Below are 17,690 nucleotides of genomic sequence, written 5' to 3'. Positions count from 1 at the left end.
CATAAGGTTCAAATTACCATGAGTTGAGTTAACTTGCAGTATAAAGTGGCTCTTGACACAATAAATAAATCATTTTATATGAGTGACCTCTAAACTGGTCTCCACATTAATGTGCATGTTATTTACCTGTAAAATACTCCTTTATGTAGTATGTAAACTGTAAAAAGCCAAAAGACAGCTACTGGGTCGTCCTCTTGGATGTGATGTCAGAAGCCCCAGCAGACTCAGATATTATACCAGTGAAACTCTAAAGCAGGGTTTCTTGACCTTTTTAACATGGGGTACCCCATGAAACAACTTTAAATCCTCATTAAACCCCTGCTTTAATTACTTACTTACTAAATGATCTACAGCTCACTATACATTAGTGTGGTGGTCAGCAGGAAGAATGCTATGCTTACAGATAGCCAAATAGGATTATTGGGGGTCACAAACAGACCTGGGAGACACAGACTGCTTATTGCTCAAGGAACCCCTAGCAACTTCTGCTGGAACCATGGTTAAGAAACACTGCTCTAAAGCATTCCTCAAAGTGCTGTTCTGGAAACTTTACTCTAGTGATGTTATCTAGCAATTTCATACGGCAAGTGAATAAAACATTTATGAAATGTAAAACATACTGCAACTAACCATATAGGATAACTGTGTTTTGTGTTTTTTAACTGTAGATAGTTTACGTTCTATACCAAAACTAGTATGTGGGCACGAGTTAGAATTTAACCATTTTGCATTACACAATCATTTTACTTGATATTGGCAACAGAGTTTCCTGAAGAGCAAAAATATCCCTGTGATTTGATATAATAATTTTTAAAGCCTTTCCAACACACTAAATGGCATGCATCTTTGACGGACATGTGCGGTAGTGCTCCACAATGTATTACTTCTCACTATGGTGAGCTACTTTAGAAAAAAAAGCAGATTGTCTTTTTTATTAGTCCACATTTGCGCATTACCAGTCCATTCAAAGTGTTGGAAGAAAATCAATTTTTTTTTCTTTTGAGGGATTTTGTCAGAAAAATGTTTAATGAAACATAAGGACTAAAAAATGCAACAAAACCACACAACTTAAATGCTGATTGTAAACATGATTTATGGTCACTGGCCAATGTTAAGCACACATTGTACAACTGTACTTGTTACTGTATATGTAACTTCTACAGGCAACTGATCTGTGATCACTTAACACAATCAATGTATCCCTCCCTTAGTTTCATCCTTCCAGGAGCTTTCTAGAAAACAGTATGTGTGTGAGTGTTTAACACATTGCCTAAAGTAGACCTTGGGTACCAGACACCAAGGAACACTTATTTCTCACAGGTTTAAAAAACCACAAAAATTAAATACCATGTTTTATATTAAAAAATGCCCTATAAAACATTTCTTTTCGAGACTGAGGATCACCTACTGCTTTGACACCGTGTATGTAGAATTGGCACCATGCATTTCTCGTATCAGTCTACACCACCATCAAAACACAACAAAGGGATGTAATGAGCTCTGTGTGATATAAAAGCTCAGCATCAAAATGCTGTAGGTAACAAATTATAATTGACTTGGGATCCAAAAAAGAAAATGATTTAAAACTCCTTAATGCTGTTTATTTAACAAATTGCGCTTTCCAAAAGCGAATTCTAGTAGAAAAACAATGGGATCAGTTTGTTGCTTCCCAAATATTTAGTTTCAAGTTTTCAAGTGCTCAGTGGATTGTTCTTCATATCCACCCCATTTTCTGTGATCCATTTTCTGAGAACCAAGGTGCCTTTGGGAAAGACTGTATGCTGACCATTGGGTGGTTTGATATTGTAGTCTTTAATTTCAAGAAGGCACTTTGAGTTTACAGCTCCCTAGGAAGTACTGGAGGATCCGGTCTACCACCCAGGCCAAGCAGAAATCAAAGAATAGAACTTTGGCAATCACCATCTTAAACTGCAAAAGAAAAGATAAAAAGGACAAACCCTTTAAATAAAAGGAATAAGCTGGATGTAGTGCAAGTACAATAAAAAAATTTCAAGGGCAAAATAAAATAAATAAAACTGGTCATTAGGCTTTGAATCTGCCACAAACCATTTTATGGTAAAACTGTACACTCCAAGGCCACCATTATGAATCCTAACCACTATTTGGCAAGCCATTACCTGAACAACTATATGCACAAGCAATGTACTAAAAATTAGATTTTGTTCCAGATCAACGGCTCACCAAGCAGTAAAAGATGGACAGTTATGACAGCCCTGTAGCATACACTCAAATTGTAAGCATTTGAATCTCCGATCGTTTTTATTGACTATCGGATGTAGGTTAGTTTAATCCCCTAATGCTGGTTGACTAGCAGTCATAGTATGCTGCAGAAGTCCATTTGCATCACTCAACAGTGTTGAGAAAATTTTATTTTTTTGTCCAGATTGTTCCTCCCACACCTTATTACAATAGATACTCCTGTTGCCTGTGCCAGTACTAGAAATGTGGGGTGTGGCTGGAAGGTGCAGATGGCAAAAAAAAATAAAAAAAAATGATTGCCAGAAGTTTACATCCTTTCCATTTTACTAAAGATTTTTTTGTATGTCCTGTAATGCAGATGGCAATAAAATATTACAGGAGTGGAGATACTTCCCTTATCACCCCAAAAAAGAAAAGTTTTAGCCTGTGTTGACCTTAATATTCAGGCAAAGAAGGCCAGAAAAGTTGCCAAACTAACAAAAAAAAGTTCAGCCTAACACTTTTGTTTCTTTTGGGCAGGGTGTCTATGACCAGAGGCCCATGAGTGTGACACCAGTTTCTATATGTTTCTAGGGGAAGGCGTCCATAAACATGATGTATGTACAAGATTCTAAACCCTAGACTGGGTTGGCTAGAATTCAACCTTTTTCTGAAATAGAGGTGTGAAAATTTAAAGTATTTTGACATCCAGATAATCTTTGTAAATAGAAAGGTAGGAAAAAAACAAAAAGAAAGGCACATGAAGCCTATATCACATTATATATGGACACTATGTTATGTTGGAGAAGTTAATTTCTGTTTGATAGTTACCTCAACCGGAATGTCTACCAGGCCGAACTGCTCATTAAATTCTGGAGATGTTCCAGACAAAAGACCCAAGATGGCCATTCCAGATAATACTATACTCCACAGCAGTGGTTTGTTTTCTCGTAAGCTCTCCATAAACGGATGGCCCTAGAAAAACATAATTACAGTTATAACCCTAAATCTAAGAAATGTATTAGGGACAATGAAAGCACTCCAATAGGATTTGTTACCCAATACCTAAAAGTTTAACAAAAATGTAGACATAAAACATCACATGTATCCTTCAACTAATAATTTTAAGCCTAAAATAATACGATAATAATGGGCTTTTAAGTTTTTACAGTTTATATCAAAACTATGACTCATACTGTCACCTTGTGGCCAATATTCAAACATGCATAGCAATCACAATAGTAAACGCTAGGTTGAATTGACAGGGGAAATAAATATTTGCAAATACTCTCTTTAGCAGTGGTTCTCAACCTTTTGAACATCGCAGACCACTAAATGCACAGACTCCGGACCGCATATGCACAGGGAGCTGTGTGTCACTCAGAGGGGAAGAAACTTCCCCCCGGAGTGAGGTCGTAATGCCAGAACCCATCCACATCCAAAGACACAACACGCCCACCTCTCTGAACCTGCGGTGTCTCCGGGAGACATGGTCCGCGGCTCTGGCCCGTGGACCTCTGCTCTATAGTAACAATTGCTGACTATACAAAGTTACATTTAAATGGGTTTCAGATTTAAAACAGTGGTACATGCCTCCTGTTCAGTTGCCTCAATTTTACCAATAATGAGGGGAAACAAAAACACACAACGGACTTAGGCAGAAACCCCTTATATATTCTAATACAATCTGTAGAGTGTATTTCACTTGACTTACCTTATAATTGATAGCAAATGTGGCCATCTGCATAGCCATGGACATGATATACACTGTGCTGTTCACCAAACTTGGCTCAAACTCCTTATACAAATCCACAAACTCCTCCTTCCTAGATAATGAAGATACAGTTCACATTACCAGCAACATCAAAACAGCGTTTTACTCAAGAGACCATTCAAAAGATCTATATTATGTTTTTCAGTAGATGGTTTGGAGACAGAGCTGTACAGTTCTGTTCAGTTACCGCATTCTAACACTAAGCTTGATAAAAACTAGAGGGATAGTTTACAAATAATAACAGAAAATATGTTACAGCAAACATATAAAATATTAAAAAGGGACCTAAAATACTAAATAGAGAAGTTGTTCCCAAAAAAGTGCAAAAACCTAGTCATCAATAACACCTATGGTCTCTCTGCAGCTGATTTTTCCATGCCTCGCTCTGTACATTGTTCTGTGTGGAAATTTCATCTTGGAAGATGCAGGATTTTGCTTTTAAATATTGGAGCCACCTCAAAACCAGCTACCCGTAAATGCTTACAAATACAAGTTGCGTTGCTGTTTCAGTCACAGACCTGGAACAAACATTTTGACACCACGGCTCAGTGCCCATTCATAACTCAACAAGCACTGCAACATGCACTCTGGAATAAATCAGCCCTAAAAGGTCAATACGGACACAAAGAGATATCAGCATATACAGCTACAGCATCTCACCTGGCTTCTGTTCTCTCCATTGCCCCCCTATATAAATAGATGAGGCTACAGAAATGAACGAGGAACTGTAAAATCACAGTAAGGATGGTGTAAAGATTGAAGATGTTTGGCAGAGGACGTTCTCTGGAGAGATACTTTAAAGGCTGAAACAAAAAGTGGAAGAAACACGAGTTAAAAGAGTAAAGGAGTGGGCTTTTTTGATTCCAGCATTGATCACAGCTTCTGACAGCTCAAATTTTCTGTCTTCTGTAGCAGTCTTTCACATATTTTTTTAACTTACCTCCCTCATTCCTTCCCCCTAAACCTCCAAAGCAAACAATCCCCTCACCTCCCATGTGCGCATCTTCTGCAATAGCATTAGTCTTATTGACAAAAAAGTGTGTAAAAATATTTTATTTTTTATTTTTAACTGGCAATTCTGCCACTAACAAACTTGAAGTCAACTCAACTATCTGATATCATAACAGAAAGATAGGTCTACAGCATTCCACTCTTCTACAGTTAATAAAAGTGTGATTCTGTCATTCTTAGAGCTAACTGATACAAACTGCCACAGGCAGAGAGCACAAGGAGTTATCAGCCCACAGGATTTTAGAAAGATCCACAGTATTTTTTTTCTTACAACAATAATCTTCAATATTTTTAACAAATCAAAGATATTCTTTAGGAAGGCTGGGCAAGTTTTTTGACAGCCATGAGACTTCTTTAAAGGTAACTGTTTCTAAGTAAAAATATTTCCTTCATTATTATACTAGTAGTGATCCTGATCCACAGACTTCTATAGAAAAAGTGAATTATCTATGAAGGACAAGTATGCAGCTAAAAACCCAGTCTTGCCAGAACCTAACAACTGTTCCAGATCAGAGAGACCTAAAAACTAGAGCATATTGGTCTAACAACTAACATTTCAAGAATGTGGAAAATAATTGGCAATACCTGGATTTTAAAAGGTGGAGGTTGGAATTGGCTATGTAGAAGCATTTATCTCTGCTAGGCTTTTAAGTTTGGCTACCAATTAAAAATACAGAAAACACAAAGAGACGCACCTTGGAGCGGGAGATGAAGAGAAAGCAGCCAGCCAAAAGAAGCCCCTGTAGTGTCGCTTGAAAGTCGCTGAACTTCACACCTTCCAAATACAGGACACTTTGTCCATAGGCCAAGATCAAAGCATTCAGTGCCAGAATTTTAAACATCTGTAGTGTTGTTACCAGGGTACAGCGACCTTGCTTGATTACATGGCAGACTAGATATAGAGGAAAAAACAAAATACTGTTTTTATGGTCATTATCAAATCAAATTTACTGATGGTCCAGGTACTTCTTCCTATTCGCCAGTCCTTTCCTACAGAACAATTCAATTCATGGGTTGTTGCCCATAGTGATTAAAATTCATGGTTTCATTAGGAGACCCTAGCAAACCCCACATTTTCAATATCTTTCTGGATTCTGCAAGTGTTTGAAACAGGTCTTATTACTTAGAGCCTATTTTACTGTGTGAGCCTAATGAAGGGATTTTCTTAACTTTTTGCCCCAGAGACACATAAGGAAGCCAGAGGAAAAGAACTGAGTAGCACTAGAATGCATAACCACAATGCATTTATGTATTTTTATTACATATACAGTTGGGGAGGGTATAACATCATTGTACAAAATGTTGTGGGAAAAGGAATTGGGGGTTGTGACAGAGGTAACTCATTTGACAAAAGTGGCATTTACCCATCTCACTTTCCTTTGTGTCTCTAGGACAGGTGAGAGCAGATCTCTCCTATAGGGAAACATAACCAAGGGAAGCCAACAAATGTTCTAATTCTTCCATACTTTATCCAAAATTACCAAAATTGTACATGCTTTCAGCTTTAAACATGATATAAGTATTAAAAGATTGTCATGCAGAATTATTCTGCTAGGCACCTGCCATGCTATTGGTTAGAATGAAATTACTGACAAAGTAAACCAAAATTATATTAAAGCAAATACATCATTTACTCAACAGAATAAACTGGAGAAAGGAAAATCAGTAAGAATACTGGAACAGTAGCAGGTAGGATTTTTAAAATGGAACTGCTAATAATCTTGCTTGTTTTTTTAAACAAACCCATGGACAGGTTAAAGGCAGTAAAGGATTTACATTTTTTTTACTAATCAGTAAATGAGCTTAAAAAGTAGAAATCCAAGCAGACATAAAAGACACAAATGCAGCTTTAATAAAATAAGGAGCCTAGCTTACTCCTCAACCTTATTAATACCTAACCCAAGTAACCTTCCAGCCCTCTAATCTCTATTGTTAACACAAAGCAGGTTCAATGGAAGAGGAGAGCAGGGTATGGAGAGAACCAACTGAAAAGACTTCTGTACCTTGTATTGCCTAAGGCTAATATAAGGCCAGAAAGGGCTCATTGCAAACCCTATATACTGCTTGGTGAGGGTTTGCAAAATGTTTTTCTCTCCATAGCTCAGTAAAGGATCACTGCAAGTTATGCAAGTTCTGAAGGTTTACTGTTACTCACTGCACTGGATAGAGGACAGCTTTGATGTGAAAGGAGCAGCAATGCTTGCATCTCCCAGCTTGACTACTTGCACCTGATCCTCCTCCAACTCCTTTAGGACTTGACTGATTCTCTCCTGAAAAAAAAAACAAAGTTAAAAAAAAAAAAAATCACTACGTCTGACAGGGTCTTTGGAAAAGGCATTTTGCTCTACATTTTTTATTGTCAGATCCAAGAAATGTATGTATATGTTCTGTAGTCCTTAAAGAGAACATGTATGGAGGGAAAATTGCAAGGTATACCAGACTATAAAATGAATGCAACCTATTTAGGGTCTGAACTCACTCGTTGTATAGCATGTTGTTCCTCACGTTGTGACATGATTCTGTTTTTAGCCGCTCGGGATGTGGGCTTGATAGAATTACTGGAGTGTGGAGGCAGAGGCCTACCATCACTAACCACTTCCCGTTTCTTCTTCTTCTCTGGCAAACGCTCTGGTGCATTGGCAAGCAGAGCCACTCCTGGAATAATATAGTGTTATGTTTACCATCACATAGAAAATAAACTAAAAAACCAAGCAAGAGCTTATAATCTAATGGCAAAGGACAGAACAAAGAAACTACCTGTTTTGAGGTATATTAAGCAGATGTCCATGCAAAAGCCAAATACACTGTTTTAATCCATATATTTACTTTTACTTAAGGCATTAATATATGCCGCCAAACATTAGATTTACACACAATTTATTTACTGGTTCAACAATATAGATTCCTTTGTCATCCCACTGCCTTCTTATTGGACAATAATACTTCTGCCTAAATAGGATGGCAGTGGCTTAAGAGCAGTAAAGATAAACCAGAAGGCTGCATTGTGGTTTACCTGGCTGTGCAGTGCAGGGGAGAATTGTATACAATACTGGTCAAACTGGTACACACATATAAATCTCTTAGAAGGTAAAGAAAACAACTTGCTAGGAATTCCTGTTTAAAAGTTATTTTGTATGACATGGGCAGCAACTGAAGCAAATTGTTAAGGACAACAAAGCTTGCGAAATATATGGAGCATTACAATTTCATTTAGACAAAAAGAAAAACACAGATCTCCAAGCTAAGCTGAAACAGGCCTTTACTTACCCACATTTGCGTGCTTTAGAGCACCCACATCATTGGTCCCATCTCCACACATCAATGTGATGTAGCCCAGCTCCTTTAGACTGGTAATCACAAACTCCTTCACAAAAAACAAAACAAAAACAACAACAACCAATCAGAATGTGGAAAAAATGTAGCTTAGATATTACATAGAAACATAACAGAGAAAGTTAGATGTATTACTAGTGTTTGCCTAGGCGTTAAAAATTTGACCATTTATAAAAACAAAATATGACTGATTACCCTATGCTCTGGACTTATTCCTGTTCCCACCTCAAAGCAATGACCTAAGTACCAATGTTTTCCCATGACAGGCAGGAAAATCAGATCTAACCTCTCAAATATATATGCAACATGTATTTTTTCATTTAATATTCCTATCTGAATAGAAGTGCAAGGAAAATAAAGGCTGTGTGGTGCTTGAGAAGGATTTAACCCCTTTACTGGCATGTAAACAAACTCCTGGTGGCAATAGCAGGCAGGAAGTCCTAGTTTCTCCCACCAGCTATCTATTAGAAGTGATCCAAGCTGCTTTAAAGCCATCCAATCAATTGTTTGTGCAACATCCGCTGAGGTGTAAGTGCTTACGTTAACTTTTTGACCAACTTGACCAAGTGACTGGAGACAGCTTTTAACATTAAAAACCACGGTTACATTGGGTTTGTAGCCTCAGTGAGAAAGAAATGTGAATACAAAATATAAACATAAAATATGGACATAATTCACCTATTGAGATGTGATTTAAGAAAAATACATTTATTTTTTATACCTTCTGCTTTGGGGAGACCCGTGCAAATACTTGGGTGTGTGGAATAATTGCATTTAACAGATCACCTCGAGTGGCCTGCAGGTAAGACAGACCCTCTCCAGTCAGGCATAGGTAGTACTTATCAGTAAAGGACTTTACAGAATCAGGAAAAGCTGGCAAGGACAAGGTGCCATCAATAGACTGCCATATCCAGTGGGCATCTGAAGAGAGAAGGGCAAAAATATATTACAAAAATATATATTACAAGAGCAAATCCAGAAACTATCCAGGAGTTCAAAGGACTTCAGAAGAAACCGGATATATGCAGTCACATGTAGTGAAGTACGCAGAGAACTGCATAATAGGGAAACATGAACTACTTAACAAAAGCACTACCTAACACAGAGCAGAGAACTTTGTTAAGGGTACCTATACCCTAATAAAGAATTGACAGGGGCGTGCACAGGTTGGACAGAGGATAACTGTTTTAAGAGGAATGAAAGACCATCTACTTGAAACCACAACCATTCAACCAATAAATAGATTAGTTACCTGCGTAGCTCTAAATGCTGCGCACCCTAAAATTTGTATCTGAGAAAAAGACTTTGATTTAAAGGTGACTAAATACTACTAGCCAAGTACATCAACATACAGTTATGAATATAAAGTTGTAAATCAGCAGTCAATTTTCTGTCAGCTAGTTTAAACTTCTTGGTTCTAGTTAGAGCTAGTCATTAGTCCTAATATCAAAAAAATGGCTATTTTTGGACTTATGAGACTGTGTTCTGCAAATGAAAACTGAAAGGTTTCAATTCAGCTAAATAGCAACTTAATTTTTATTGGTCCAATTTTCTAATTACATAATAGGGTCAATGTGGCATAGAGAAATTTTAATTAAATTCTTACTTAAATCCATCACACACAAAAAAAAGTGCAGATATCACTAACCTTTTGAGTCCTGTGTAGGCTGAAGAATTAAAGTGTCCTGTTTCTCAATAAAACTTAGTTCTTGAGCTACGTGACAGGCAGTGAGGGGATTGTCACCAGTTATCATCACCACCTGGAAACACAGAAAAGCAGAGAAGTTAAAAACGAACTAGATATACATGATTAAGACTGTTTATTTGAGCCATAGCTACTGCTAAAGTACATTATTAAGAACGTTATCTATGACTTTCATCTGAAATGGTTTGCTCTATGTTTGCAACACTGATCTTTGAGTCAATTTTCAAGTCAGGAGATGTGTGTTAACCTGCTAAATACTTGGTATAGGTCACACACAAATTCTTAAAGCCCAAATTAAATCTCATAACATTTTATCTCTTTCTAGTTCTGTACCCTGCATGTTAGAATCTGATTGAATAATGCCTAATATGCCTTAAAGTCATGGCTATAGTGTGTATTATAAGAAATATCTATCTTCATTACATTGGTGTAATATGGCATCAGCCATGGCTTTGTTCAAACTTCTGCTCTACAAGAGTTGGTGGTAGCTTCAAAAAGCTGGTCACGGTTGTTTGCAATGTAGAACTAAGGAAATACATAGTGTTATCTGTCAGAAGACAGACTATGTCCCAATAATGCAAATGCTGAGAAGTTTTTTGCCCCTTCAGCAGATAGACAGCATGACAAATAGTGGATGTAACAACCTCCCCTGTATCTAAAACAGAAAGAGTAACAACTAGCATCGGTAATTTGCTTACAAAAAGTTTCTTTATTTACATGCCTATTACACGAACATCAAAGGTCTGCTTCCACTGACTGGGACCCCTGCCTAAATCATACATACATTCTAAGTTAACCCTTTACAGGTATGTATTTAAACTACATATAATAGGTGATTTGGGTAGAGGGCCCCATGTGTAAATGGACCTCCCATATAAAAAAAGGGATGTATATGAGCACATTTTTTGCCTAATCTACCATGCTCTTTTAGTGTCCCAGTCCAATTACACAATGTATGTATGCAAGACACCTAAAAACAGATATCTTACATGGTGGGAAGCATTTTGGATCTCCTTGATAACCGCTTTAGAATCAGTTTTAAGTGGACAGGAGACCACAATAAAACCTGCAAACCTCAGATCACACTCCAGTGTCTCCCGCTTTATTTCACGTATCTAGAAAAGAAAATTTCAAAAAATGTTAAGTTTTTTTTAATAATGTAATACATTGAAAGAGCAGCAAATTCCCTAAGTCATATTGACATAAAGCATCCTTATTTTAGGTAGAAGGCTCCTCCCCCTGCATTAAAGTGTACAGGACAAAATATGAACCATCAAATCCTCCAATTTATTGATCGGAACCAATACATTGTTCATCTGAACAAAAGAGAAAATAATCTATTAAGAAACCCAACTTGCCAGAGGAATGCACTATTCCCAAAATCTATTAAAATGATTAGCCTTGGGCTCCATCACATGGCTTGTCAAAACCCTAAATCTAAACAGTTCAGAAAAATTTAGCTGCAACTGAAGTTCCTTTTTAAACCACTAACTTCAACAGGTGACCCAGTTACAAGTTTGCTTTTGCCCATGACCTGTTTACCCCAAAAGAGTTTAAAGTTGTAGCGCTGAAATAAATGAGCATTACGGAGCTTATGACTGAACAAGAAAACCCTTGTTTAATGGCCCTCCAAACCCACATACCTATATTTCACTGCCTGTTCCAGCTACAAAGTAGAAAAACACTTAAAAACAGCTTTGACTAAACATATGCATACGATTAAATAGGCCCAATCAAGAACAGTGTGGGGGCAATTCTAGAATATTCACAGCTCAAACATGTACCTGCTGATGGGAGAGATGGCCAAGCTCCTTATAGCCCAAGGCAAGAACTCTGGCTCCTTCTCGAGAGATCTCTGTGTGCACTTGGTTGTAGTGCTCTGGACAGTGCGAGAACTGAAAACAAAACAAATGATCATTTAACATCTGTAGAGCTAAGGAGAAAAAAAATTAGCAGGGGCACAGACAAAAGAAAACACAATACTTTTAAAAGTGTGGAGAGAAAGTCAGGATTTTATAGCCATGGTTAAATGGTTACGGTCTGGTTAAAGAGCAATAGGGAAAAACTTTGGGACCAGAAAAATTGGGACCAGAGATAGCAACAAAAACCTGACTGTGGTTAAGCTACAATTTGAGCACAAAAACGTATTTTCAAAAGCAGAAAGTTGTGAAAATATTCACCCTGGATCAAAAATTTGTACCTACACAAAGCACACCAAGATTACAGTAATACTATATATTTGGTTATCCTGCTGTTCAGCTTTAACCACTCAAAGAAAAGTCAAATTTGTAAGTTCTGGTGATCATTTATGTAAAGAAGTATAATAGTGAGGGAAACAAACTGCACATAAGACTAAAGAAGCAACAGAACAGCTTCCATAATAATATCAGTCTTTAATTACAAGTACATCACAGTCATAATGGCGCTAACATAAGCCTTCATAGTTTGGTGAAAAACATAAAATAAACATTTCAGCATTAGAAGCTAGACAAAACCCTTGCAAATATATACCATCTTCTGTAGAGTCTCTGGAGCCCCTTTCACGGTGGCCACACAGCACAGATCAGTGGAGCCAGGGCGTTCGTAGGAGGCCAATACAGACATCCGCTTCAGGGCACTTGCAAAATGGAATCTCTGGTGGATTTTCAGGCCTTGGGTTTTAATGCCACGTGGGAACACTTTCTCATCTGAAGCAGAACAGTATGACAATTAATGTAATCAAAACAATACTAAACATGAGATAGGTAATAACACCAAACACTACAGTTGGGTTGCGCCGGCTGAAGATTGAATCTTGCCTAAAAAAAACAAAAACTTTATTGTAAGCAAAGGAACAAAGTGGTGGTAAAGCTTCTCTAAATTTGGCACCAACAGCAAAATAAATGTACAAGGTTGTTAAATTCAGAAAATATGTTTACAATTTAGGGAAAAAATATGTAAATTAAATTAGATTTATCTTATAATATTATGCAATGCTCTAGACAAAATTCTATGAACCTACGGAAGACAGTCTCATTGCTTAGCCACAACAAGCTGGTTTAGATCAAGATAACCAAGAATCATCCTTTTTACCATACAAACTATATGGTTTTACACATTCTTGTTTATTACCATTTCAAGGTTGGAGTAGTTTAGGGGTAATGAGATCATATTCACCAGGCCTGTAAATTGACTGAAGCCCCAGGATTAAAATGTATAACCTAGGCATGTTGAATTGATACCATAAGAAATTAAGAAATGCTGCATTCACATATAAATTCCTAGTGCTTATCAGATAATGGTAGCCCGGCAGTACCAAAAACAATACATGGTTACCTTTGGTTAGTGCCCAGTCCACAGCTGTAAGCATAGCTTTCTCCAGTGGATCCCCAACCAATGTCCCATCTTCCATTTGAACAAGAGAGTGACATGTGGCCACCACTCGATGTGTATCAATAGGAATTTCAGAAACGGGAGTTATATCTTTTCCGGCTCTACAAGGACAAAGTCACAAAAAATAAATAAATAAAATAAGCCATTTACAATTAAATACTAGCTTTATCAAAAATAGGATGCAAAAATTGTATTTTATGTAAGAAAGAAAAAAAAATGCACAAAATCAAAAACTTACTTTAGGCCAGCCACACCACGTACTACCAGGCTATCACTGGTTAATGTACCAGTCTTGTCAAAGCAGCAAATGTCCACCTTCCCAGCAAAGGGGATTCTGAAAGGCTCAGTACAGTATACATCTGCATAGTCAGAAAACAAAATTAGTTAGATAACAAACATCCATTTCAGAGAAACAATTTTTTTTTTTCAATGCTTTTATTTCATCAGTATATCCTTAAGTTCAAATTGAACATATCGCAAATGAAAACTTGTATTTTGTAATTTTAAAAAGACAAATGCAGTAGATGCATTTCAATTTGCAAATATGCAAATAGATTTTATAATAGTAAATTCTTTCCTACAGCTAGCTTGGCTGTGTGGTGGGGAAAAGAGAAGTCAATCCTAAAGTTTGTCAAGACTGGAGAAGAAAGACCATTATACAAGAACTGTGGTGATTCAAACCCAAAGCTGGGGTGGATTTAAAAAATGTTTTTTGTAATGTTAGCGAGCTTTCATTACCTTCCACTATTACTGCTCAGACATTGTCAAGGAATGAAACAAAGATGCAACCTAATCGCAAAACAATTTAAGAAATCCATTAAAGATTTGCTGGATCACCTTTGTTCAGCCATGACGGTCAAAGAAGAATTTTAATAAATCCAATCCAAAGTGTAACTTTACAATAGGCTTTCTTTAGATGTTTGCATGTGGTTCTTGGATTCCAAGAGTTCTTAAAATTTAGGTTTCCTGGATAATGCATAATCAGATTTAATTGATGGGCCCAATGGTTTACAGCTTAACCTAGCAACCTATGGTTTCTTATTGGAAATGAACAAGGATTTTGCCTCCTGGGTGTAAGTAGTACTTTCATATTAAAGAATCAGGAATTTTGGTTTCCTGTCGTGCTCTCGGTACAGGTACATAGAGGTGCTTGCTGACTAACCGTCCAATGGGAAGAAACAGCAAAGTACTCACAGAGTTTGGCCAGGGCAATCAGCGAAGTGTTCACTGCAAGGGACAGCTCAATAGGCAGCTCAGGAGGCACAACTGAGGTCAGGATCAGAGTGCATTCCAAAAATAGCTTATATCGATTTCTGCTGGGATCTTTGGTACCTGAAAGCAGATATCAATTATAATGATTAAGAGATGATTTATGCGCAACACAAAATACTAATTATTCATAGGTTCATTTATTATACTTTTATTTTCTATGGTATTATCCATGTGTTACCTTCTATCCAGACATAAGCAGCGGCAGCAATTGCAAACACCAGGAGGAAGAGAATAAAGATAAAAGTTTCCAAGTTGTTGGCAGTGACACGTTTGACTCCAAACAGGATTGTACGAAGGAGTTTACCCTGCAAAAAACAAAAGAAGGCATCATTATCACAGCCACAATACAGAACTAATGTTAAGGGTAAACAAAAATAACCATGTTTACTTGAGATGTTTTTTATCCTGTGATAAGGCAAAAGAAGTAGAATCACACTCTGCTCTATAACCCCCCCCCCCACATATGTAGGGGGAATGAAAACATTTTTGTACATTTTTTCCTTTATTTGACATACAACTATGACTCGTGTAGGATGTGTCTACTAAAGTGGGATTAGTAAATGTTGCAGGGGGTGTGATCATCAGCATTTTAATAGCTGTCCATCATTTAGGCCTGGCCACAGATTCCTGGATTGAGCCCTGTCTCGTGCTGAAACTTAACAAAAGTGGGCAGTTTTGTCTGAGAAGGGGGAGGATAGGAGACTAAAATGGAAGATTTGGTTCAATCTTGGAAGGTGAAAGAAGTTTTTTAATTTTTTTATTAAAAAGTTAAAAAAAATTCTTCCAGCAATTACATAGTTTGCTTTTAAAAATGCTAAGCTTGTTACACAGTACATCCGAAGGGTGGGTGGCTTACCTGGGAAGTGTTAAATCCAGTTCTTAAAACATAGGCCACACACCCATTGTCAACAGCTGAGAAGAAAAAAATACATTAATGTGAGTTGAACATTGTGTATATAAACTTTTTGTAAGTTACAAGTTAAATACTGGATACAATTCAAATTTTATTACTTAGAAATCTTCCATCTGCCAGCAATACCAAACCATGTTCCATGTTACTAACACCTCCAGGAATACCAACCCCCAGGAGGGGTTTTGGCTATAACACACTTAAAACATATGTATGTTTCTTTAGTATCTGTAATAAGAGATACTTACGCTTTAAGCCAGTAGTGGCCTTCTGAGGAGGAGTGTGTTGCACCACCTTGGTGCCACCAAAAATGACATGCAGTCTGGAGTCAGAGGCTAAATCAAGAACATGGTCCGGGTTCAAATCTTCAATAGGCTCCTGCAGAAATCCATACATTGGCATTTTTATGACACGCAAACAAAGGTGGAATCTACTTTGATAAACAGTAACTCTGGCCAAATAGGTTTTAGATAAAGCAGGAAAGGATAAGAATTTGTCAGGTTGTTATCACCGTCTGTGGCTAGGACAATTTGTCATCATAGGGGTAAAAGATGAGAAATCCAACAATTCTGTTTCGCTTTCAGTCGCAGTTACTCATCACCCTAACTTCACATTGGTGTCAATAAAACAGTATGGGGAAATCTCCCCAACCTCACACAGCGATGTAAACTTGACAGCAGTTCTTGTCCTAAACCAATCTATATTAAACCAAACAAACAGACTCTACTTTGAAGAAATGGCTTTTTTCCCCAGGACCTATTTTTTTTTTAGTTAAAGTGAAACTATGAAAAAAACATATGGGGGGGGGGGGGGGGGCCCTTTCGGGCAAAAAAAATTTTTAAAAAAAAAAAAAAAAAAAAAAAAAAAGGGGGGGGGGGGGGGGGGGGTACCTATGCTGGCAAAGAACATTTCTAAAAAGGAAAAAAAAAAAATAATATATATATGTCTCAGCATTCTGCATAAAAAAGCTAATAAAATCCTCACCTTCATTTGAGGTACAGACTCCCCAGTCAGCATAGCTTCATCGACAATGCATCGCCCTCGGAGTAGCAAAACATCACAAGGAACTAAGTTTTCATTGGCTGACCTTCCTGAAATAAATAAATTACACATTATGTGGTCCTGAGTGAGGATGACTTACAAGTACATAATTTTAATACAAACCCTGAATTTTTTTTCTTATTTTATAGGCTAAATAGGATAAATACACAAACAAATGTAAATAATTGCATCTATGTTACAGTATTAGGCATATGAACTTCAGATTGCAGAACCAGGTGCAGACTGAAGTCTTAGTTTATGAATAAAGCTTCCATCCTGGAGATGTATATTAGGTTATTGTGGCCATACGGATAAACACTACCAAGCTTGGTTTCTGATCCTCAGTTGAGGCCAGAGCTGTCACGAACAGCTGGGATTAAGATCTAACAGCACACATTGTGTATGATGGTGGCTTTTAAGAGAGGATGTTTATTAAAATATGCCCAGCATGGGACATTGCAGTGGGAAAAATTTGAACTAAAGGTCACGATACTCATTTGTCAGCACCAACATCTTTGTCTAATTTTCTCCCAGGATTAGCATCAGACTGGCTGGTCCAAGATGACAAAAACTTAGGCATAGAAGTGGGTATTAATCCATCTTGTCACCAAAGCATGCTGAAATTGTAAACTGAGTTTGTGAGTGGGCAGCAAAGAAGCTTTTATTGGAGAAAAAATACAGAATGTATTGCAGTATTTTTTATTTAACGTAAGTCCACATTAAAGAAGAACTAAATTGAAAAGTGCCTAAAAAATAAAAATACACTTACCTTCAATCCTGCAGGACAGTCCAATCCATCTGGAGGTGTCTTGTATCGGGTCCAGCGTCATCCCGGCATTCGTCCCTGAGCTGGTGCTCTGGGCACCGCCATCTTCTCCTTTTCTTCCTGGTTCTTCTTCTACGTCACCTGATTTCACTGTGCATGCGTGAGATTGGCAATCCCTTTGTATTAAAAGGATCCTTCTGGGCATGCCCCAGATGCTCAGGCATTCACAGAAGGGGCACCCAAGAGCCTCCCGGGATGCGTGACATAGGTATCCCGCGAGGCTTTGAGCTCCCATTCATTGGGGGGG

The 17,690-nt window shown here is 37.5% G+C and overlaps 1 protein-coding gene across 1 annotated transcript in view; it reads right to left on the bottom strand.

Moving 5' to 3' along the window:
• Nucleotides 1–1,073: 1,073 nt before the first annotated feature.
• ATP13A1 (ATPase 13A1) overlaps nt 1,074–17,690 on the bottom strand; it is a 26,090-nt gene continuing 9,473 nt past the window's right edge. Inside the window, exons 7-26 of the mRNA XM_072399663.1 lie at nt 16,561–16,667; nt 15,825–15,954; nt 15,523–15,578; nt 14,845–14,971; nt 14,589–14,726; nt 13,633–13,753; nt 13,338–13,495; nt 12,534–12,709; nt 11,807–11,917; nt 11,012–11,137; nt 9,966–10,077; nt 9,039–9,238; nt 8,252–8,348; nt 7,464–7,639; nt 7,140–7,254; nt 5,680–5,876; nt 4,634–4,776; nt 3,914–4,025; nt 3,031–3,174; nt 1,074–1,929 (exon numbers count right to left, since the gene is read on the bottom strand). Coding sequence (XP_072255764.1) covers nt 1,819–1,929; nt 3,031–3,174; nt 3,914–4,025; nt 4,634–4,776; nt 5,680–5,876; nt 7,140–7,254; nt 7,464–7,639; nt 8,252–8,348; nt 9,039–9,238; nt 9,966–10,077; nt 11,012–11,137; nt 11,807–11,917; nt 12,534–12,709; nt 13,338–13,495; nt 13,633–13,753; nt 14,589–14,726; nt 14,845–14,971; nt 15,523–15,578; nt 15,825–15,954; nt 16,561–16,667 — 2,657 coding nt within the window. The 3' untranslated portion in view covers nt 1,074–1,818. The remainder of the gene's footprint in view (nt 1,930–3,030; nt 3,175–3,913; nt 4,026–4,633; nt 4,777–5,679; nt 5,877–7,139; nt 7,255–7,463; nt 7,640–8,251; nt 8,349–9,038; nt 9,239–9,965; nt 10,078–11,011; nt 11,138–11,806; nt 11,918–12,533; nt 12,710–13,337; nt 13,496–13,632; nt 13,754–14,588; nt 14,727–14,844; nt 14,972–15,522; nt 15,579–15,824; nt 15,955–16,560; nt 16,668–17,690) is intronic.

Source organism: Pyxicephalus adspersus, chromosome 2 (assembly GCF_032062135.1).
Source record: "Pyxicephalus adspersus chromosome 2, UCB_Pads_2.0, whole genome shotgun sequence".
Lineage (NCBI taxonomy): Eukaryota > Metazoa > Chordata > Amphibia > Anura > Pyxicephalidae > Pyxicephalus > Pyxicephalus adspersus.
The sequence above is the reverse complement of the archived record's forward strand: the minus strand, read 5'-3'. Positions and strand labels throughout refer to the sequence as shown.